The 24,363-nt window shown below is 42.4% G+C and overlaps 1 protein-coding gene across 4 annotated transcripts in view; it reads left to right on the top strand.

The window, feature by feature from the left end:
• The window catches only part of ARHGEF10 (Rho guanine nucleotide exchange factor 10), an 87,003-nt gene extending 62,846 nt beyond the window's left edge, over positions 1–24,157 (top strand). For 2 of the 4 annotated variants that reach the window (XM_033143001.1, XM_033143000.1), the window contains 4 exons: positions 1,305–1,447; positions 9,636–9,810; positions 20,887–21,009; positions 23,618–24,157. In XM_033143001.1, coding sequence (XP_032998892.1) covers positions 1,305–1,447; positions 9,636–9,810; positions 20,887–21,009; positions 23,618–24,132 — 956 coding nt within the window. In that variant the 3' untranslated portion in view covers positions 24,133–24,157. The remainder of the gene's footprint in view (positions 1–1,304; positions 1,448–9,635; positions 9,811–20,886; positions 21,010–23,617) is intronic. The other 2 variants (XM_033142999.1, XM_033143002.1) reach the window with 1 other exon arrangement.
• Positions 24,158–24,363: the final 206 nt, after the last annotated feature.

Genomic DNA, 24,363 nt, shown 5'->3' with positions numbered 1-24,363 from the left:
CATGGAAAGCTGCTTCTCACTCATAAGTGAAAACACAAGGCGCTTCCAACCATTGGTGCATGTTTTAAATCTCACTGCCCTGGCATTTAAAAAAATGTGGTCAGTAGTCACTGTTCATGACAATGCGATGTACAAATGTTTATGCCTCATTGCACAACTCAATTAACAAGCCCTATTTGCAGGGTTGTTTTGGCGAAATACCAGTGGTGGAGCTTGCGAGGAAAAGCTATCAGACCCAAAGATGAATGTTAGTTTTAGCTAAATCAAAGCAGAAGCGAGGCAAACTGGCAAGGGAAGGGGACACATCATATTTAATTAAACCGAGTATATGACAAAAAAATCGTGAATGAATGTCAAAGAATTAACCTATATATTATTCAAGCCCCCTTTTTTTTCTTGCCAGCTGTGAGTGTTTCTCAAAAAAGAGCTGCCAAATGTTCAAAGGAAGGAAGGCCAATTAGTGGAGCAGTGCCATTCTCTAGAAAACCGAACATTAGGATTAGAGCTGCGGTGCACAGCAACAACTTGGGTATTTTCTTGTAATGCAAAGGCCCTTCTCTCTTTCTTCCACCCCTAGTGATTTTCAGGAGGAAATGCTCTCATGTTGCTTCCATCTTGACGTGGGTCCTACAATAGACACCCACCCCACGCCCCACCCCGGAATTCAAAGACCAGTATTGTAGTGGTTCCCAAACTCCACCCCGCTGTTGGTGCAGTTGAAAACTGCTGAGAGTCTTAGCGAACCACTTAATAATGATCTTTTCGGCCTGTTGCAGCAATTGTAGTGTATTGTATGTAGACCACTGTTTGAGAGGATTATAACACAGATGGTTTGCATGCAAATGGCTCAATCCCCAGCATCTCTAAGTATGGGGGGGGGGGGTTGCCTGCCTGAAACCCCGGAGAACCACTGCCATTTAGTGCAGACAATGCTAAGTTAGATGGATCTGACTCAGCATAAGGGAGCTTCCTGTGTTCCTTGCATGGTATTGACATTGTTGTCTGTGGCTCGATGCCTTCGAGTTTTTTGGGTTTTTCCCTCCTGCCCAGCTGTGGTCTTTTGGTCAAAGAGGTTTTTGAAGCAGTACAAAAGCCTCACAAAACTCGTTTGAATAGAGGCTACAGCAGGACAGGGGAAGGAAAAGAATAGAATGCATTCTGGGCAAGGAGGACTGCATCATGTTATATATGAAAATAGGTGTCTCATGATCTCCCTGGGCATCCATTGACAGCCATCTCTCTCTCTCTCTCTCTCTCTCTCTCTCTCTCTCTCTCTCTCTCTCTCTCGTCTCTTCTTGCTAAAGATGGAGCTTGGAACTCAGAACCTCAGAAAGTAGTAAAGTTGGGTGTCCTTCCAGTAAGAAGTCTCCTTGTCATGGAAGAAACCATCTGGGCTGCTTCTGGCGGACAAATTTTTATAATCAATACCGAAACTCATACTGTAGAGGTAAAAAAAAAAAAAAAAAACCCTTCCAATTATGCCTTTTTTTTTAAAAAAAAAATGTTTCATATAGCCCTGTTTTCTACATGAACTATGTACATTTCATTTCAGGTCAGCTTAACACCTGCAGAAAATATGGTGATCTGGTTTGTTCCCACTGCATCATAGCTCAGGCTATAAATGAGTCATTGCGCTTTAAGGTTGTTCAAGCAGAAGGCTTATTATGCTTGCTGTTCCTCCTGACAACAGTCTAAACACTTAGGGAGCAGAGGCAAGCGAGCTGGATGCCAGCACGAACCATCCATGATTAAAGTAGGGCTCCCGTGTCTATCCTTCTTTGAATTCGCACTTCTCACCTGCTGAATGTGGATGAAGCACTAGCCATTAGTTTTTTGTTAATGGCTTCTCCACAGTTTGTCATCTTTGTATTTGGTATCTCTCTTGTTTTTTTCCAAACCGTAGCCCTGCTTTGGAGAACTCACCCTCCACCCCGGCCATCAGATACCCCAGGGCTTTTTTTTTTTTTTAGCAAAGCTATGGCCTGTTTTTCAAACAACTTCAAATCCAGTAGAAATCTCTACTCTTCCTTTTTTTTGCCCTGACAGCTTTAGATACAGCACTTTTAGCATTAAAACCACTTGACGTGTGTATGCTGTCCCTTCTGTCTAAACATTAAAAATTCAAACTTCAATCATACTTGCAGGGTGTTGGGAAGAACAGGAAGACAATATTATTAATATACAAAGAGTATTGTGGCTAGAAGTCCAGAACCCAACTGCACTCTTGAGAATTTTTGGAGAGAATTATGTAAAACAGAAGTCAATTGAGGCTGACAACTGCTGTCTTCAGCTGCCTACCTCCCTGTGAGCTGTTAACCCTTCGAAAGACCACTTCAGGTGCCAGCATCCTTGCCTGATGCTAAAGTCCCCATCAAATAAATATGGCTTGCGTTGCCCCTGACAACAAGCACACTCAGGATCAATTGCCAGTTAATAATATTGACAAAAGACTGCCTTCCTGGTCTGCAGCTCAGCCACTCTTGTCTCCATAATAAATGCTACTTAATGTCTTTCTCACGTGTTAAATATTTTCAAGCCGAGATGCAGCGCCATCTCTGTGGCTTCCTACCCATTGTTCGTTCCTTGCTGTGCGTTTAGGACACTTGGAAGCCTCCTTTTGGAAGCCTCATCACAAGCTGAACTTAAGTGAACCTTTTTGGTCTAAGCTCTCTTGGAAGCTGCATGCCAGTCTATAACATTGTGGTTATAATGTGTGTGTCTATGTGTTTTATTTAGCAATTGCAGTTCTGGCCACCCTACCCTGCCCCAGTACGTTGTAGCTCTCATAAGGGCTATCCTTGGCAAGAGAGGGAATCCTCAGTATTCTTTTCTGCAAACAAAGGCACTGTCATTCAAATGAGCTTGAAAGGGTGGCTCATCACAAAGCATGGACACGAATATTGTGGCTGGAATAGGAAGAAGCAAGCCCAGCTGCCCTGAACATGATAACACTTTGCTGTTTCTTGGACAGGGCAAACATCCACCTCCATTTCTGTGATTGCTGCAGAACCTTCATCAGTACCAGCTCCCAGTGTCAATCTAGAAGTTATAGTAGTGCCCCAGCCAGAACCGGAGTCCAGGACTTATTCCTAGATGTTGCTATGCAAGCAGAGCAGTGCATAGAATTAGGGTGCTAATACTGTTGCATTATTGAAATTCCATCAATTGTGAAGTGTTTGCCCTTCCAAAAGATGATGATGATGATGATATAATAATTATAATTATCATCATACCCCGCCCATCTGGCTGAGTTTCCCCAGCTGCTCTGGGGGGCTCCCAACAGAATATTAAAAACACAATAAAACACCAAACATTAAAAACTTCAGATGTCTTCTAAAAGTCAGGTAGTTGTTTATTTCCTTGACATCTGATGGGAGGGTGTTCCACAGGGTGGGCGCTACTACTGAGAAGACCCTCTGCCTGCTTCCCTCCAACCTCACTTATTGCAGTGAGGGAACCGCCAGAAGGCCCTCGGCGCTGGACCTTAGTGTCTGGGCTGAACAATGGGGGTGGAGTCACTCCAGGTATACTGGGCCGAGGCTGTTTAGGGCTTTAAAGGTCAGCACCAACACTTAGAATTGTGTTCGGAAACATACTGGGAGCCAATGTAGATCAGGACCGGTGTTATATGGTCTCGGCGGCCACTCCCAGTCACCAGGCTAGCTGCCGCAAAAGAGAGTTGCTTAATAACTAGTGGATTTCACAAAAGCATTATTGGGTTTTAGGGTGCCTTTGATTACTTGCCTCTCATGCATGTTTGGCATGGCTGCTTTCCTGCTTAACAAGCTGCTGCTTCAGAATTGTCTCAGGTCCCATCTCATAGGTGTCTGGTGCACAGAAAGCTCAGTATTCATGAAACGGATCTTCCTTTCAGTGTTCAGGGGAGAAAAGTGCCTCAGTGGAGATGTAAAACAATCCTACTGTTCAGTGTTTTTTGTGTGGATGAAATACATGACAACTTCATTTTAAAACCTAACAAAGCCATCCGAAACACGCTAGATAAACAAGAAATACCCTGTGTTCCTTGGTAGGATGCCTAAATGCTGCTCATTCTCTCTTTCTCCTGAGTAGTTAAAAGTCAGTCACTTCTCCTGAACAATGGTGCCCATTATACAGAACTTGCTATGCCTGAGAAAGCACGGTTCAGTTTTTGGCACAGCTCTTTAGGCCTGAAGCACAAAAGGGTTTGTACTGGGTGTAAGTGGGGGGGGGGAGAGAAAGATGCAAACTATGTGATGTGCTGTTGTAACAGTGGTGGGCCATCACAGGCACCACTATGTTGAAAGATTTGGCTGTGGCTCCGAAAAATGTGTGATGTAGATCTAGTGTTGCCATAGAGTTGGAGCTTGAGAAAAGAAATACAGGCCTCCTTTGGGGAGGAGAAAATTGAAGATGCAATGGATTGCTGAGGCCACTGGAAGAATGCTAGGGTGGATTCGTTTTGCTGAGAGTAGCAAAGACTGCAATGTATTTTATTTTTTTCCCCATTAGAGAGATGGGGAAATGGTTGGAGGGCAATTGCTAGACATGTGCATGTTCTCTTCTTTCTCTTCTGGAAGAGGACCGTCAGTAGAGCATGAAACTCATAATCTCAGGGTCGTGGATTCGAGCCCCATGCTTGACAAAAGATTTGTGCATTACAGGGGATTGGGCTGGATGGCTCTCAGGATCTCTTCCAGATCTATCATTCTACGAATGGCAATGGGTAGCAAACCATAGTACAGTGGTACGTTGGTTTACAACCATAATCTGTTCCAGAGGTCCGGTTGTGAACCAAAACAGGATGTAATCCAAGGCGCACTTTCGCCAATGCGGCCTCCCCCCCAAAAAAAAAATTGGTTGTAATCAAAAATTAAAAATTGGTTGTAATCCAAAAAAAGGGACATGCACTTCCAGGTTTGACGTGGTTGTAATCCAAAACAGTTGCAAACCAAGGTGCCACTGTACTGAATTGCATTTGTTGTTGTTTCTCCCCTGGCAGAGGAAACAGTAGAGCACTATGGTAGCTTTGGGTGTCTTTGCTCTGAAAGGCGAAAGAGAGCACAACTTCATACACAGAAGTAACGGCAAAATGGAAAAGAGAGACACTGGGAAGAGGTTGGGTGACTGACACTAATTTGCAAGGCTGGCCTTAAAGGGGATACCCATTGTTTCTCCAGTCAGAGTGCTTTTGACACAGCTTCTAGTTAGTTGTTGTTTGTTTGTTTTTGTTTTTTTAATGACTATGGTTTGGTAATGTAGTAATGTAATAATGATACTCTTTGGTAATGTAGTAATGATACTTCCAGTATAAATCCTGGAAACTGGCTGTTAGTTTCTGTGGCAGCTTGGATTCAAGAATGGTACCAACTGAGAGATGGTGTTCAGCACTGTCTTTTTCTGCCTTAGTAGCACTATTTGTTGATGTGCATGTGCTATTTTTTATGTTGTACTATGAACTGGTGAACTGCTTTTAAAAGGTCTTTGGAACTCTGGTCTGAATGGTATGCATAGCTGAAATGGTGCACGTCATCCTATACTATTTGGGAAAGGGTAACTTCTTTTTTAAAATATTGACATTTTTTTTTTCCAAATAGCACAGTTCCTTTCAATAAACCTGTGCTAATGATAACCTAGGAAATAGCAGGCTAGCACAGCCCACCTACTGAGGCCAAGGACATCCCAGTAATGCAAGGCAGAATGACATGTGTCGGAGATAGACGCTGGAGTGTGTGATGTGGGAGTAAGCAGTGACCAAAGCCAATAATATAAGTCATGAGAAATGGGGGGGGGCACCCTCCACAATTAATTGACTTGCCGCCTACATAAAGTATGATCATGGCCTTTTGTCTCGCATCAGTTTCAACAGTGAAGCACACATTGTCTGGAAGTATAATGAATTAGCTGGCAAATACAGAATGTGGTAAGAGAAGCACTTCTGGAAAATGTTAGCTGCTGTAACAACAGAATGGATTCTTCCTTCTTCACTCCAGAAACCTAATGTTTAACCATCTAAGGGACAAATACATTAAAAAAAACAACAACTGGGAACTAGTCTACTACTTTCTATTGGCAGGTAATTAATAAGAATTCATAATAGAAACATATAACCCTTCCTCTAACCCAGGGTTTCCCAAACTTGGGTCTCCAGCTGTTTTTGGACTACAACTTCCACCATCTCTAGCTAGTAGGGCCAGTGGTCAGGGATGATGGGAATTGTAGTCCAAACCCAGCTGGAAATCCAGGTTTGAGAAACCCTGTTCTAATAGATGTTGCAACAGTAAGGGTGTGGATCCTAACCAATTTGTCAGAAGCCCCCACCCAGCCACAAGGGATTCCTATATAAAGTAACAGCTGGCCTCCTTCCCCCACCTTCAGTCTGAGTCAAGTGCTGGGTTGAGTGTCTTATTCTGCATCAGGGTCAAAGGGAAGAGAACTTAGATTGTGAGGGCAGGCTGGGAGGGAATGGGTTGTACTTTGTACCAGGTAACATTCTTATAATAACTCCAAACTTGTAACACAAATATCCTTTGGGAACTATGGCATCCACCCCCAATTAATCATTCCCTAATTAAGAAGGATGAAATTATAGTTGCAGGGTTTGTGGGCTGTGTTCATGTCACAGGGGACATTAGCAGGGAACGCATTCCAGCGGGTGGGTGAGATAAGAGGCCACCAGCCACCAAAAATAAGAAAGAAAATGTCTACAATTCTAGTCCCATTCCTGACTTTTAGAACATAGAATGGGGAGGGGGAGGGCTATCTACCTAGTCTTCCTCCTGATTACAGTATTCTAAGCTCTTGTCACGAGTGGAAGCAAAATGCAAACTTTCTCAGCTCAGTACATTATTAGCTCCTTCGTCCCAGCCCACAGCTGATAACAAAAACCACTTATTCTCTCTTTACCCTTAATCATTTTGCTGGGGTAATTCTTGCCCCTTTCAGTAGGCAATGTCTCTTAAGCCATTGTGAACCTCTGATACTTTTCATTGCATATATATCAGTGCTTGTGCAACTATAGGGTTTCCACATGGGACTATATAGAAAGTGCGCCCCCCCCCCATTAAATTGTGAAGATGAAGGAAGTGTAGCTCTGTAAATCAGGGGTGACAAACCCCTTCTGGCTGCTGGACCATGCCCCTCCCCGCTGGAAGCCTCGCTGCTCCCTCCGCTGCCAGAGGAGGTGCTGCTGGTCAGGTGGGGCCGGGGCTCTCTGTAGCATCCCGAGAGCCCTTCCACCACCTTGCGCTGCGCTGGGGACAGTTCCCTGACAACCTCAAGGCCTGAAACATGCACACACCTTGGAGACCCATGCTCTCTGTATGAGCCTTCACTCAATCACTGTTTAACTGATGGTCTTGCTCTGCAACAGGAGGGCACCAGGTGCAAGGAACAGGGCTTAGCTCTACAGCATTGGAGCAATAACAGCACTCTTCTCGGTGAGCCCACAGCTGCTTCCTTCTGCGTACAATATAAAATCTTCCCATTTCTAAAGGCACTTGATTGTATGAGTTTTAATTCTTTGATTTGCATTTGCAGGTTTTTCATTGTTTATTTTGCGTTAATACATTTTATCTTGAGTTAATGTTTTGAAGGAATCTGCTCTGAGTATAGGAAAAGTACATTGCACCCTTTTAAAATAAATACATTTTCAATGCCTACTTTCAATGTCTACTTTCAGCTGCTTTCATAGTTTGTGTTTTGTGTGTGCGCTTTTGAGTTTGTCAATACTTACTTCTCAGTAGACATGTGTAGGGAATGCACTGAAAATAGCACTAAGTTCAATGGGACTTCCAAGTTTGTAAGATTGCAGATTTAATGTGTTAGTAAAACAGCCTACTTGGCTTTGAGTTTTATTTATGCATTCCCGTTTTATTTTGATCCGTTTCACGGCTGTTACTTTTTAAAAACCTACGAAGCACAGCATGCAAGTGATATAAAACTTTTAAATTAGTGTTGCATTTGCTTGATTCTCTTCTGAGTATTTTAATCTTTTTTTTTAAAGGGGCACCTAGCAACCTCTTTCCTTCTCCTCCTGCTGGAAGATCAGCTTTGAAATTACTAATATTCATAATGTTCTCTAATCTATCCTAATCATAAAGAAAGCAACAGTGCTTCATGGTGTCACATAATGATATGTATCACAGCAACCAGTGATCCTCAAATAACCCACTTTGAAATATTTGATTTATCCCTAATATCATCATTTGTATTTTTTCCTGTACAGCTCAATTTTTCACCCACCTTTTAATATAGAGTTAAGTAAAAAAAAAAATGCTGTTAATAATTGCCTTTCGTAACTTTAGATTTAAAAACAGAATATTTTGGTTCCTGACTGATCTGAACTTTCTCATGATTGATGTGAGTCAATTGATTTGCCAAAATTAACACAGTCTTTCTTGGCCATATATTCCCTCCTCCCCCTTCCTAGTCTTGTTCTTTACTTGGGTAATGCCATCTGTTCCCATATATTTGAAGGAGAGGATCCAGAGCTGTGTTTTTGCAGAATAATATAACTGGAACTGTCACAATTTATCCTTTTCCAAGAGGCATCTGCAACATAAGCTATTTTGCTTATCCGAATGAGTTCAGAATATCTTCAAATAGAACATATTACATGCAGATATTTGAACCAGTATGTCAACATTCCTTGTCTTGGTTGGGCTGAAATCTGTGAAGTTTAATGGAACAAGACTATTCTTCCTATAACTCGTTAAAATCCCTAGGGTGAACAGAGTTCCGATCCATCATTGTTCCAGGATTCTGTCATCCAATTGGTTCCACTCTGGTTAAATTTTGAGGAAATCTGGATTTTTGAATGCCAGGGTGAACAACAGTCAATTGTTGTGGGTGTAAAGGAGAAGACCTTTTCTGTAAAGGCCCCATCGCTCTGGGACACATTACCAACTATTCTCTGACAAGACCCAGTCCTTCAAGTACTTAGGAGAGTCTTGAAGACCTACTCCCCCACCCTTGATTACTCTATTCCTTCTGTTGTTGAATTTGGTGATTGATATGTTCTGTGGGTTGTAGCTGTGTCACTTAGCTGGTGACAAGGCTTCTGCCAATTGAGCAGGGAGGCAAGCGGTTTTTGGCACCCCTCTCAAATATGCTGCCCCCTACTGCCCCAAAAATCCTGCTCACAGGGAAGGATTAGAGGACCTCATAGTGCATATTTAAGGAACTTGCAAAGACTCCAAGAGGAAGGAGAAGGTTTTGAAATTTGCTTCTCTCACTTCTCTGCTGACAGTAGCCTTGCCGTCAACAGAGTGACACCTTAAGACACACCCTTGTATTTGGGAGTTGGGTGCTGTTGTTTTTCTTCTATAATAGGAACATCTGAATCCCAGTGTTAAAATACAGTGTCAAGCATTTGGAGTTTCCTAACCATCATGAGTTTTCCATCCATACATGTATGTATGTATGTATGTATGTATGTTGTAGGAACAAGAGAGAGAGTTTAATACTTAGCACAGCTTACAGTGGGTACCTGGTTTACCCTGAGAAAACAACCAACCTTTAATTGTTTTAATTATGGTAACCTGCCCTGGAACCTTAGGGTGAAGAGCCGGCTAATCATCATCAATGACAACTATAGATTGCAGGTGTTTTTTGTTCTGCTGTGTTACTTTGAGTTACTTCTGTCTATTACTCAGTGCCACTTTGAAGCCCATCAAGAGGAAGGGATGGTGATTTCTCATATGGCTGTCGCAGGAGTTGGGATCTGGATTGCCTTCACATCGGGATCTACGCTTCGCCTTTTCCACACCGAAACCCTTAAGCACCTCCAGGATGTGAATGTCGCTACCCTGGTTCACAATATGTTGTCAGGTAACAGCGTTTTATACATTTATTTAAGGGTGTCCGCTTTTGTTCAAGTTGTGGAACTTTTTCAGTGTTCCAGTGCTTCACAGGCATGGCAGCTAAATAGGAACTTTGCATAATCACAATATGTGAGTCACAATAACTGGGGGGGGGGGTGTCAACATAATTGCATAGTATTCCAGCTTTTTGTCCATATCTTGCATAGCTTTAAAAGAAAACAAATTTGTGCACAGCCAAGAAAAGTTGGTATTTGAAGATGAAAAGCCATTTTTCATGTCTGCCTGGCCCCTGCTATACTCGTTTTTAAGCAATTGCTTATATTTAAGATGTGCCTATAACTATGAAGCAAGCTGTAGAAGAAGTCACCCCAATATCTTTGCCCAAAATGTGGTTACTAAGCCCTTTAAGGTAAAGGATCCCTGGACAGTTAAGTCCAGCCAAATTCAACTTTGGGTTGCAGCACTCATCTCCGAGGGAGCTGGTGTTTGTCCACAGACAGCTTTCCCGGTCATGTGGCCAGCATGACTAAACCACTTCTGGCACAATGGAACACCAGGGTGGAAGCCAGAGCGCATGGAAACGCCGTTTACCTTCCCGCCACAGCAGTACCTATTCATCTACTTGCACTGGTGTGCTTTCGAACTGCTAGGTTGGCAGAAGCTAGGACAGAGCAACGGGAGCTCACTCCATCGTGGGGATTTGAACCACCAACCTTCCAATCGGCAAGCCCAAGAGGCTGAGTGGTTTAGACCACAGTGCCACCTGCGTCCCTACTATGCCCTTATTTACGATTGTTAGATGGTTTTGCCCCTCCCCGCTACCCCTTTTAGCAAAACTCAATCTTTAGGGGAATTTACATTCAGTTGTTCGTTAAATGCAAATTTGCACAGCTTGATTACAGTGAACAGCCTGCAATTTGTTTATTTTTTGTTTTTATATTTAAGAGTCTTTAGTGTTATTTTTAATAGGGCTACTTGGTTAATTGCTTTTTAAATCTTTCTATTTATATCGTGTGTTTTAGTTTTATCCATTTTAATTTATGCTGTGAGACACCCTGAGTCCTGCCATGGGAGGAAGGTGGGAGATAAATAAATAGAATGACCTGGAAACAGACAGACATTTTCAAAGCAATTCCTAAGTTTGTCCTTTTCCTGTAAATGTGAAAGTGGGTAGTAAGGACCTGGGTGTGGATTTTGCTTTTAACTAGTCTCAAATATCCCCATCCATTGCCAGCCCTCCTGTCTCATCTATAGTTTTATTAGCTCCAAAATGCCCTGTGTTTTGAATTTAATAAATGTATGTTTGGGGTCCCCCCAGTTTTTCTAATAGCCATGCCTAATTTTATTTCATACTCACACATTAGCTTGTCCTGAGTTCAGAAAAGCTTTCCATTCATTTTGCTACCATTATGGAAAATGAATCAATGTTTTGTAGTGTTAGGGACAAACTGTATTCCCCACCACCACCTTCTATGCTTGGTAGTAACTATTTTGTGTTTTTTTAATGGAGGGGGGGAAAGCTAACTGGAAAATATTTAGTCTTAGCTGCAATTGCCATGGAAATAAAACAATATGATGTAAACTGTGCTTTTCTGTTGAAGAGCTTGAGTTAATTATATATGTGTGTGTGTGCCCTGGTGTCATTACCATAGCATTTCAGCTGCCTTTACTTTATCTGAAGAATTTTTCCTCTCCTTATAAATGAACAGCCCAAGTTTCAATAGAGTTCTTAGAATTGCGATTGATGCTTGAGACAAATGTGTTATACTTGAGAAAAGGAAGAATTGTAACATTTAAAATGAGTAAACTGGGTATTGCTTTTTTTGTGTCGGTGTTTATCACTCTGTCAGGGACCCTATGTACATGGTATTTTGTACATAATATTTTATTTGCTAATGCTGAGCTATGACTGGGACTACTTTAGCAGAAGGTCAGTTTCATAAAGCAACAGGATAATGATGTGCATGTATGCACAAACACACAAGAGAGTTTCAGACTGAAAATGAAAGTGCGGAAGGAAAACTTCTGAGAACGAAATCCTTTTAAAGAATTTACAGAAAATATTGGGGAGGGGAGGCGCAAAACTGATGTCAGAATAAATCAATACTTTGAGTCAGATTGCAGCAACACAGGAGTGACTATGAACCCAAATTAACCAGCTGCCTGGTGATTCCTTTTCTTATTCCTTCTCTTTCACTTTAGACTATTTATATCTGAAATAATTATTGTGCCGTTAATGGGCTTGTTGGTTATAACTTACCTTGAGGAAAGGGGGCAAAGAAAGAAACGGGCCAAAAACAAGGACTCTTAATTGTGCCCCTCCAGCTTTTTGAACTGAAATGGTTTTCCTAGTAGCACACCTTTTTTAAAAATTTAAAAAACACACCTCCTATACTGCAGACCGATATTCCATTTTTCTTTTATGGGTCCCACATCCCCTTATATTACGACCATCATATTAAAGTCTGCCTGAAAGGCTTCTAAATTAAAACTCTTGTTCCTTCAATACTCTGTCGCTGTACTGAACACGCAGAGGGGAGGGGAGCTGTTGCTAGGTAGCAGCAGGAGGGCACTGCTTGACATGCATGTGTCACGGACCGCACTTTAAAAATCCCTGGGCTAGAACAGTGCAGAAATCGGACATCTCCTATAGCCTCAACTTGCAAGGATGGGGAAGGGGAAAAAACTACCCATCCTATTTACAGGCTAGTGTTATAAATGTATGTTGCTCACTTTGAGAAATAGATGGCTGTTATGTGTTGGAACGGTAAAATTTAGTGGTGATACTCATCTTCTGTAGTTGTAGTCTGTATTAAAAAGCAGCAAGATATCCCTCAATTCTTCCAAAGAGTTTAAACCTTCTATAAAGGGGTGCGGGGAAACCCTTTGCATTATTGTCTTCTGGGGGTCTTCATACCACTGGTGGGCATGTCTAGAAGCAAAAGTTGGAAGAGCAGTCAATGTGATTCTTCCCTTTTGTATAGGAAACCTCATTCCTCCATAGGTTCCTACACATCACCGCGGAAAACCCAGTTTTTCTGCCCGGACACTGAGGTCCAGTGCCGAGGGCCTTCTGGTGGTTCCCTCACTGCGAGAAGCCAAGTACAGGGAATCAGGCAGAGGGCCTTCTCGGTAGTGGCACCTGTCCTGTGGAACGCCCTCCCATCAGATGTCAAGGAAATAAACAACTATCTGACTTTTAGAAGACATCTGAGGGCAGCCCTGTTTAGGGAAGCTTTTAATATTTGTTGAATTATTTATTTTAATATATTTTGCTGGAAGCCGTCCAGAGTGGCTGGGGAAACCAAGGCAGATGAGCGGGGTACAATTATTATTATTATTATTATTATTATTATTATTATTATTATTATTATTAATTCATTTGATCAAACAAAAGCCATCAGTGCAGTTCAAGGCCACGTTCCAGCCAGGCAAAAACACTCCAGGAAGGGAACAAAGGAGATCTGGTGAGGGCAGTGTGGGGTGGCTTGGGGAAGAGTCCCAAAAGCCAAGATGGAGAGGCCTTGGGACTGGCACTCCCCACTCCCACTCCATAGGGGATGTCCGACGGGATTAAGAAGATCCAGCTTTGTATTTTTAGGTGAGAACCCATGTTAAAATAAACTTAGTCCTTCCAGTTTGGTCAGTTGCTTCTCCCTCTGAACGCCTGAGCAGGGTCAATAATGCAAAACAGGTGCTTCGAAGTAATCTTTGCTCCTAATGTGATACTTGCATTCATTTTATGCACATGCCTTTCCTGTTCATATAGAATGGAGTTTTGATTTTTGATTTTGATTTTACAATTTTTGCATTCAAAGGAGCACTAGGGAAAGGAGAGCAAACTCTTCTTCCCTCTCCCACTTTAGTCTGCTTTTTCTCTGTTGCTTTAACCAAGTTCCTCTGAACTGGACTCATTTCCAGTATCTGAACTGGGGCGAGAAAGAACTGTTTGAAGCAAGGGGTGGCTAATCTTGAGGCCCTCCAGATGTTGTTGAATTTACAGTTCCCATCAGCAATGGGTGGTGGCAGTTAATCCAACAACATCTGGAGGGCCTCAAGATAAACCACCCTTGACCTAAAGCAACAAGGCTACTGCAGGAAGGTTGGGAGAGATGGTAGATTTTGCTCTGTCCTACTGGCATGTTCATTTTCACTGAAAATTTGAGAACCCACTCCGTCCCTGTGTTTATATGTGAGCAGGGCAAACAGTTGCCCCATCGGGTTAGTTTAGCTCTCTATGCAAGTGGTGGCATGCTCTGTTTCACTAGCACAGCGTTTCACAAACTTGGGTCTCCAGCTGTTTTTGGACTACAATTCCTATCATCCCTGACCGCTGATCTTGCTAGCTAGGGATGAAGGGAATTATAGTCCAAAAACAGCTGGAGACCCAAGTTTGGGAGACACTGTGCTCATCAGATTATCTGTTTGGTAATATATTTGTAAACCTCCAGCTAGTGTAGCCAACAGGCTAAAAATTATAGCTGTAAACGTGTCACCAATATCCTCCTATATTGTGAGAGAAACATGCAGCGGCAGCAGTGTCTGTGAGCTTAGTTTTTTATTGTCGTAAATGCCTGTTGCTCTGCAGGTGGAGAATATTTCATTGAGGTAGCATCTGGCAAAAGCAGACCTGTGTCCAGGGGTGGAGTGCGATGGCTGTTAGCATCTAAATGAATGAATAGAAAATTTTAAAATAACCCATACAGCTTACATTTTGCTTTTGTGCAACAGGGTGAGTGGTGGGTTAGAACCTCATTTCTGCCTAATTCCCTCTAAACTAAAGCTCTAAAGCAAGAGATCCTTAAACTGTAACAGATTCTTACTTCTCTCTTGGGGAAACACCAAAGGAAGGGGGCAAGCAGTCACGTAAACCTGGCCGTGGTATACTTGAGTTTCTTTATTCGTCACACCTGTGCCCTTGCTCTTCCTTCAAATAATTACACACTGGCTTACAAATGGATTCCAGGTGGCTTCTCAGCCAGGCAATTTATAGGGTGAGACCTGCTTAACTCCAGCCATACCACGGAATCACCACTTTCTTTTTGGACTTTTCCTTGGCCTCTAGTGCTCTTGAGTTGACATAATTTTACATAAAACTCGGCAACCCTACCCCATTTCTCCTTGAATAACTGGAGCAGTTTCATGAATTTTCGTTTGAGCTGCCGTTTATCCTCAGCTGAGCTGCAGATAGCAAGGTGCACCAGTGTGGAGTTTTAAGATATTCGGAAGAATCAGGGATGCTTAACTATAGATTTTGGAACAGTAAATCTTACTCCTTTTCACTCATGCCTGTTGCACTGATTTGAAGAGCCCAAGTTTAATTATAGGAGTTTTGTTATAAAGCCCATGTTGCCATGAACTCTGGGCTTTTTACATTTCAATGTAATGTTTTATTTTTCAGTAAATGGTATTTTTATTCATCATGTCATATCCTAAAGCTAACGTTTTCCCCAGTGCTTACATGGGATTTGATAAAACATAATCCTTTGAGAACAATTCCGCTGACTCTGAAGAAATTCTTGATTTGTTCCTTTTAACAACTGATGACAGCTTAGCTATGTAACAAAGCAATTTCCATTATTTACCTTGTTGTATGACATGTGTTTCCTGCAAACTGAAGGGGGACAGGAAAGTGTACCATTTCCTCAGAGGGAGAGTAGTACAACAATAACATCATTGCAATATGCCCTAACTCTGCCAGAAGATTAAAATGCCTTCATTAATGGAAGAATGACTAAATAGGAGGGTAGATTTTAGACAGTTATGAAACATACAGACATGTGATTTGCAAAGTCCAAGAGTTTCCTTCAGTGAGAAGAATCAAACAGCAAGAACAGACAATTTGGAAGTGCCCTAAGATTGTCCTTCAAATACTTTTTGGAACTAGGCTGATACTGTGCAGTTCTCTCTCTAAGTTTATCACTGAAGGAAAAGTTCAACTTTAAACCTTCATTGTTGTTGTTGTTGTTTAGTCATGTTCAACTCTTTGTGACCCCATGGACCAGAGCATGCCAGCCACTCCTGTCTTCCACTGCCTCCTGCAGTTTGGTCAGACTCATGTTAGTAGCTTTGACAACACTGTCCAGCCATCTCATCCTCTGTCATCCCCTTCTCCTTGTGCCTTCAGTCTTTCCCAACATCAGGGTCTTTTCCAGGGAGTCTTCTCTTCTCATGAGGTAGCCAAAGTATTGGAGCCTCAACTTCAGGATCTGTCCTTCTAGTGAGCACTCGGGGCTGATTTCCTTCATAATGGATAGGTTTGATCTTCTTGCAGTCCATGGGACTCTCAAGAGTCTCCTCCAGCACCATAATTCAAAAGCATCAATTCTTTGGCGATCAGCCTTCTTTATGGTCCAGCTCTCACTTCCATACATCACTACTGGGAAAACCATAGCTTTAGCTATACATGACAAGGCAGTGATCCACGAAAGAGACTTTAAACCTAGGTGTCAATGAATGGCATGCCAGGTGATGCAGCACAGTAGCTTATGCAGTGCGTTGTGCACCAGGGAGAGCCTGGTTCAGATTTTTGTCGATTTCTTTGTTAACATTTCTGCAGTTCTGTTTGTCTGTAAGGATTCTTCTTGCAAATCTGGTATTGTAAAGGGTTACTGAGATTATGCATGTGAAGCATTTTGAATAATTGATTAGCGTTCAGTTTATTTATATAAATTATAGTAGCAAAGAGTCTCATTTGGAAAGGGTGCTTTTTATATAGCTCTAAGTGACAGTTTTTCAGTTTTTGAAAATTCCAAATTGAGATCATGTATGTGCATAGTTTTGCCCATGTCCACCTTTATGTCAATGGACCTGCTGAGTAAAAAATTACATTCTTATCCTCTTGATATCAGCTCCATTATTTGAAGCAATGTAACATGAATAATTTGTTGTAGGGTTGAGTTTTGCAACAATTGTTAATTGCCCAAGTCCTGTGTTGGATAAATTTATCCCAAAGGGAGCTCATTATGAGCTGATGATGATCATAAACTGAATTGATCAGGAACCATTTTTGAGAAATGCAAATAGAACGATAATTTGAAAAGCTTCTCACTCTCTGACCATATGCACTTAATATGGAGAAGTACAGACAAATCATGTTGCACATCTGCCATCCTATGATGATTTTATATTGTGTTGGAAGTTCACATCCCCAAACAGGTGTTTCCTCATTTCCCAGTTGTTCCATTGCTTCAAGAGCAGAGGATTTCCGTTTGACCTCACCTCCGATTGTTTATTTCCTTCTGCATTCAAGATGTTAAATTCCTGGATAATCACTTGCAATCTTCACATGCGGAAACAATGTTGTTTCAGTGGTGCAAGCCAGCAGTTAGACATTTCTGAAGCACTGCTGTGCCATGCTGGGACTTAGTTCTTGCCCTGTCTCCATCATGTTAATGCTGTCAAAGTGCTGAAGATCAGCAATAGGGCGTAACAACATATCCACACATATTTTCAAAACGCTGTAGGCAGATGACAGACAATCATAAGATGAATTTTTGTATAACTGGTTTCTGTGTGTGTGTTTTGTCACTGGAAGCTGGTAAAGCACATCTTTCACACTTCTCTGATTAGTTGTTGCAGCCTCATTCCCACCAAAAACGTTTTGCAAGGATTTATTGTAGCCACCGCATCCTCTGCCCCTCGCCATGGCAACCCTAATAAGTCATTATCACCCATTCCCACCACCCTTCTGAGTAATACCCCTCCCCACTCCCCCACTATATTTAAGGATCTGGTGACTTCTGTTTCAGTGTATCTGAAGAAGTGTGCATGCACACGAAAGCTCATACCAGGAACAAACTCAGTTGGTCTCTAAGGTGCTACTAGAAAGAATTTTCGATTTTGTTTTGCCTAATAAGTCATAAGAGCCCTGTTGCATGAGACTAAAGGCCCATGCAGTCCAGCATTCTTTTCTCACAGTGGCTGGTCAGAAGCCTATAAGAATCCCATAAGCAGAATCCCCAGCAATTGGTACTTGGTAGAGCCCTGAGTGCTCACTGGAAGGACAGATCCTGAAGTTGAGGCTCCAGTACTTTGGCCACCTCATGAGAAGAGAAGACTCCCTGGAAAAGACCCTGATGTTGGGAAAGATGGAGGGCACAAGGAGAAGGGGATGGCAGAGGGTGAGATGGTTGGACAGTGTTCTCGAAGAGACTGGCATGAGTTTGGCCAAACTGCGGGAGGCAGTGGAGGATAGGCGTGCCTGGCGTGCTCTGGTCCATGGGGTCACGAAGAGTCGGACACGACTGAACGACTGAACAACAACAACAATGATGGTAGAACAAAGCCATCATGGGTAGTAGCCATTGAGAGCCTTGTCCTCCATGAATCTTTCCAATCCTATCAGGCAATACAACCAGATTCAGCACTTTGGCCATGGCTCAGGCGGAAAAATTGTGTGACCAGGTAATTTATTTCCTAGTATCACTTGTACAATCGTTTGGCTTCCTTGTCGTGGTCAAAAGGGTCGTGCAGTAGCATTTAATTTTACAACAAAGCAGCTCACTGGCAGTAAAAGTAGGAGCTATGAAGTTTGCTTTGAAAACGATTGGTTTGACATCCTAGCTACCATCACTATGTCGGGGTGGGTATAGTGAGCAAGTCACCAATAACTCACAAGCTGTCAGTGATGTTAACTCCTTATTCGGAGAAACAGAGCAGTTCAGGCCTACTGAGCACAGCAACTGTTCCCAGTAGATCTTGCCCCATGAGGCAGTTGCAAGGATTAAAATTCCCCACCTCCCCCCAGCTTTCTGCTTCCCACAATTTCTTCCCAAGCAATCTGAGGTTCCTTCATCTCGCCTGTCTCTGCCCCACCCTCTTCATACCTCTTTGAGTGATTAGATAAGCATTTACATGCCAAGAGAATAATGACATTCAGTGTGGTTTGGGGTTTTTTAGTGGAGGGGGGTGGGGAACAGGTTGTACCAGGCATTAACACTGTGTAAGTATTTTGTTTCTTAAGAATTATATTATATATAATATATTATAATTTGTGTTTATTTATTTTGACATTTAAAAACAACTCTAGGCTGGGGCTTCTGGCAATATTTGGGAGGTCTAATGGCTTCAACCTGACAGATGCCTTCCACTTTCCTCTTCTTTCCAGCTGTGATCAACTTAGTGTCATTCACCTTTTGGCTAGAAGGCAAGACTTTTCAGATTCATTCAAGGCTACCCCCTCTGATTCATTCTGATGGAGCATTCAGGCATTCTGCACCAGAGAGAGCCAGCATTATCCCTTTCATTAATATTTTATTGTTTTGATATTCATCCTTAAGAGATGCACCAGTAATTTCCCTTTAAATACAAAACAAAATGAGATATGAGGACGAATTGGGAAAGATTGGAGCAGCAATAAGTAGTTTTACACAAATTGTTTTGCACAACATCATGCAAAACACATTTGCAGGTTAAGGAAGGGAAGGGTTAAAAATACATCTCCTTCTAAAGTAGCTGAATATGCATGGGTAAGGATATATCTCATTTTTTTTTTTTAAAAAAGGACTTCATTTGAATTATACTACTGTGAACTATGCATTTACACAATTGCTTCATTGTGCAACGAATAAACTTGGGTGGAGAACCCTATGAATCTGATGAGGGGAAAAGGATTGCTTAGGTTGGGATCGTCTTAGTCTGAACTAGAAGTTCTGGACAAAGAGAAGAGAGCACACACTTGCTAGGTCTTCATTTGTGACAAAGCTTGAAAGTTAGTATAAGGTAGGTTCTACTACACTTTTGGGGCCTGGGGACATGTGGAAACCTTGAGACATTGTCATGGGCATGACAAAATACCCATTTCACAGGGCTGAAAACAGACAATTTGGAGGGTCAGGAAGGGGCCTTGGTGCAGGGCTGTCTTACCCATAGGGGTGCGGGGCACCCAGGATCCGGGCTTTCAGGGCCACCAGGCCGAGAGTTGAGTCCAGGGAAGAGCCCGTCCGTCGGTTGGAGCTTTTCTGCTGTGGGTAGCACTGTGCCGTGAGTTCGGGGGCGACTGAACCAGCGAAAAGCTGAGGCAGGCAGCCGGCTCTGCCCTCCTGCGTGCCTGGGACTGGGGGGAGGGGTGCTGGGCAGATCTTTGCACCCCGGCGCCGCATATGCTTAAGACAGCCCTGCCTTGGTGGACACCAAGTGGGTGCCTAAGGGCCAAAGTAACCATTCAGCAGAAACCTAGATTTCTGCCAAATATCTAAAAAGCATCTAGGGGTGTGTGCAATTGGAGGAGTGCTATGGTAGGCTGCCTTGGGTGCAGGTATAAAAAGTAAAGTGTTGGAATGGAGCAGGTGAACAAGTGTGTTTTTAGAAGCAATGCAGCTCTGCAATCCAGATACAACCTATCAGTTACAAAACTCAGTAGTAGGGTTTAACTTCTAAATAACCATGCACATGTCTATAACTAGTTATATTCTTAAAGTTGTCTGGATTAACCATTTTACCCATATAGTAATCTGAAGGAACTTGTCCACACTCTCCTCCATGGAATAATGCTAAGAATGTGGGAAATTGGGTCCAAGTAGGAAACAGTAGCTCCACCAAATGCTGTGTCTATTGCTAGTTATCCTAGGACAGTAGACAATATGTAAGAAAAGTAAGCAGCATGCAGATTTAAAAAGGTGCATTAAATCTATTACAACACACCCTCTTCCTTTTAGCTGCATTTGTAAAAACCTTGTTTGTTCTGCTTCCACGTAAGTTACAATGGGATGACACCTTGGAAATATAGATAATTTAGATCTGACAAATATTGAGTGGCTGAAAAGGCTACACAAGCCTTTTTCACATGCCAAGTCTGTAACCTGCAATGTTGATTCATTTTTATAACAAACCAAAATGCCTTGTTTTAATAAAGCAGGGTGGGGTTTTTTAATGTTTTGTTTACAGCAAGCTCAATTTTATAATGGATTGTTTCCTTGTTTGCTGCTGGTTTTATTCATTTAAGGTATTCTGCTACGTAATCTTTATCTTCTCACCCACCTTAGAAGGGGCTGTTGTCCTTAAATATATTTTAATTTATAGATAAGTAAATAAATGCAATATCTTGCTTTTGGAGTAATTCGATACCTTCTCAACCTTTTAGGGCAGCAGCGTGTTTCTGTGACCAGCCTTCTGGTTTGTCATGGCTTGTTATTGGTTGGGACAAATCTTGGGATAATAGTAGCACTCCCGGTTCCTCGTTTGCAAGGAATTCCAAAAGTAACTGGTAAGTAAAATGACATTATTATTAATATTACATTTTTATCCTGTGTTTTCCTGCAAGCAGCTCAAGGTGACAAACATGGTTCTCCCCTAGTTTACCCTCACAACAACACTGTGAGGTTGGCTAAACTGAGGGAAGGTGATAAGCCCCAGGTCAGCCAGTGATCTTCATGACTGAATGGAGATTTGATCTAAAACGTTGGATAACTACAACTCACATTTCTGCAGCTTCTAAAGGAAAGGGAGCCTTTTCTACAGTTTCCAGACAGATAATCTAATCAGCCAGTCACATGTTGCTGGGGAAACAAACAACCTCCCTCTGCAGCACATTCAACAATGGAGGCCTGGGCAAGCGGGCGGGGCTGAAAGGGAGCCAGGACTCTTATCTCTCTCCTGATCTCTTGCTGATCAGCTGCTGAGTGGGGTCCTTTCAACACCCCCTTTTCTCTTTGTAAAATAAAAAGCATGATCCTCTTTTGGCCCCTGGGCAATTCGGCTCCAGGGACCACCATTCGCTCCATAAGACACACAGATATTTCCCCTTACATTTTAGGAGGAAAAAAAAGTGCGTCTTATGGAGCAAAAACTACGGTATGCTTTGGAAGCTATTCTCACATGCATGCATGACTTACACTGAAGCACTAGAGAACATTGTGTGGCTTCTGCAGCAGCTTTCGAACTGAGTATCTGGTGTAAAAATAAATTATAAATACATCTACACTATATGAAACTCCAAGAACCTATTGGTAATTGAACATGAGTAAGATGTGCTGAATTTGAAGGCTGCGCTTAACAGCCGTTGTATTCTTTGAAATCCAAATAACCCTAATGCATTGATACTTTATGTTTTGCAGCTGACTTCCCCCTGCCCCCTACATGTTATTCTCTTGTTATAACTGATCAACTACTTTTAGCAGCCAATCCATATGTTAACAAGTAAAGAAAAATGCCCTGTGGTTTAAAATCCCCTCTTCTTAACTCCAGTAAACTATAACAGCTGGACACTCTACAGAATAAATGTCACTGCACTTAAGGATCTTGGATGTTTGACGCTTTCATCTGGCCTCCCCAGTAAAATATGTTATCTATTTCAGCAAGGCAATATGTATATGTGCAACAAGAGTGGAGTATTAAGCTTAATTGGAAAAAAGGGTCTTTGGCAGCGGATTGTGGAGATAGCTAGTAATGTTAAGATAGTGCAAATGCCAACCAAAACAAGTCAGCTGATTCCCTTACTCATGCTGTTGTGAAAACAAGAGAACAAAGCATGAACTGTACGTCAACTTCAGCTCTGCATGTCCTCAATTTTGCTGATTTGTTCTAGAATCATAAGGTAACTCCAGTATATATAATAGGCTGCTTCTGAAAACATTTTGTGCAGCAACAAGAAAAAGCAAAACTGCTGGCATATTCATAAAGCCAAGCAGGGTCTGGTACGATTTCAAAGTAGATGGTGGGGGGGGGGGAGAGAGAGAGAGAGAGAGACAGACAGACAGACAGACAGACAGACAGTGTGTTGAGATTCTTGCATTGAAGGGGGTTGGACTAGATGACCCTCGGGGGGGGGGGTCCCTTCTAACTCTACCACTCTGTGATTCTGTGAAGGTTTAGTCTTGTTCACCTGTCTTAATCTTGGGAGAGAGGGCAAGGCTTTGGAGAACAATCAAAAGACTTCAGGAAACCCCAGGCCTATGTAGCAGAATGGACTGTACCATTTCGGACTGCAGCGGATGATCAATTGTTTATGTTGCTTTACTGTTTTATTTTTTTGTTTTTATTTTTTTTGCATATATAGATCCAGGCCTAGGTAATCAAGCAGGAAGGGTAACATCAGGGGGGAAATGATGGAAGGGAGAAGGTACTTGGGAGCACAGGGTCATCATATTGCTCAGCAAGATGGAAAGAGACCTGCACGTATCTGTTTGTAGGCAGCTTGAATCAATGAGTAGAGGTGGACCCAACAGAAGGTAGCAAAGACCAGCAGTGGCATAGCATGGGTTGCCAGTGCCTGACGCCATGCAGAGGGGGTAGATGGGCGGAATGGAAAAGGATGAAGTACGCATGCACATTCAACTGCCAGGAGATCGCAGCCACAGAGTTCAGAAAACAAGAGCTGCTCTGTTGTCTGAAGAGGTCACTTCCTGGTTCTCATGGAGAAGCCATTTTCAATGGATCCCACTAACGGAAGTACACAGCTGTATTAAGGCAGCACCAGATGTTGAATTTTTGCACCCCTAATGATTCGCCCCTGGGGCAACCGCCCCTATGCCCCTCGCGCTACGTCATTGGCAAGCAGCTGTATATATATCTTCCCTGTAGTAAGGTCTCTCCTATAACATTTTAGGTGAGTTTACCATGTGATACAGGAGCATCACATTGAGTTCCCCCCAGTAAATGTTGTGCAGTTGCAAAGTAAGTAGTCACCAAACTCATGTTGACTTAACAACATGCAAATGTTATGACTTGGCAAGGTTTTTGTTCTGTGGTGTGCAGAGAACCATTAAAAAAATTGTTCTAAGGGCTGAATGGCTGGTGAAATTAAGGTCAAGATAATGAGAATTGCTCTTTTTTAAAATGAAGGTGTTGTTGTTGTTTTTCTCCCCCGGCTGCAGGAAGAGGAATGGTTTCTTACCATGCACATAACGGCCCAGTTAAGTTCCTCGTAATGGCCTCTGTGACCAACAAGCGAAGCAAAAGCAAATCAAGGCACAGCCTGAGTCGTCCTCGTTCAGGATTGAAAGATGAGGACCAAAAGAACGTTGTTCACAACGAGAGACCTAGTTCTTCTTTGAGCAACCCCAATGACAGTGCTGTTTGGCTAGGAGGCTCAGTAGGGTCCATCGCTCAGAAAAGTGACTTGTCCTCATCTTCTGGGTCCCTGACGTTGTCTCATGGATCAAACACAACTGAGCACAAGCCCGAGGAGAGTGCTATCTATGAGCTTTTGAAAGAAGTCTCTCTTAGCCAGAGTAAAAAATGTCGATCCAAAGAAGGAAAAGCAGTATCTGTCTTGGTCATCTCTGGAGGACAAGGACACAGAAGAGTGAACAAGAAGTGTAAGCAGCAGCGGCCGGATGAACTGGTTTCGTCTGTGATGGTTTGGCAGATCCCACTATTAAAGATCTAACATCACGATACATTGTGATTTTGTGGAAGATGTCTGCTTTAGATCCAAATGTGTCTTCATCATGATGAACCTTCATCCAAATAGATTTCTAGTGCCATGTGAAAATGAGTTCTGGGCCCAAGTGTCAGTCTTTGCAGAGGTGTGCTCACATATGACTAGCTTCATTCAAATTGGTGAGATTGCTTGCTTGAATAAGGTCCTAAAAATATCATAAGATGTCCTTGGCTTGAA

This window comes from Lacerta agilis, chromosome 3 (genome assembly GCF_009819535.1).
Source record: "Lacerta agilis isolate rLacAgi1 chromosome 3, rLacAgi1.pri, whole genome shotgun sequence".
NCBI lineage: Eukaryota > Metazoa > Chordata > Lepidosauria > Squamata > Lacertidae > Lacerta > Lacerta agilis.
This window is presented reverse-complemented; position numbering and strand designations above follow the sequence as displayed.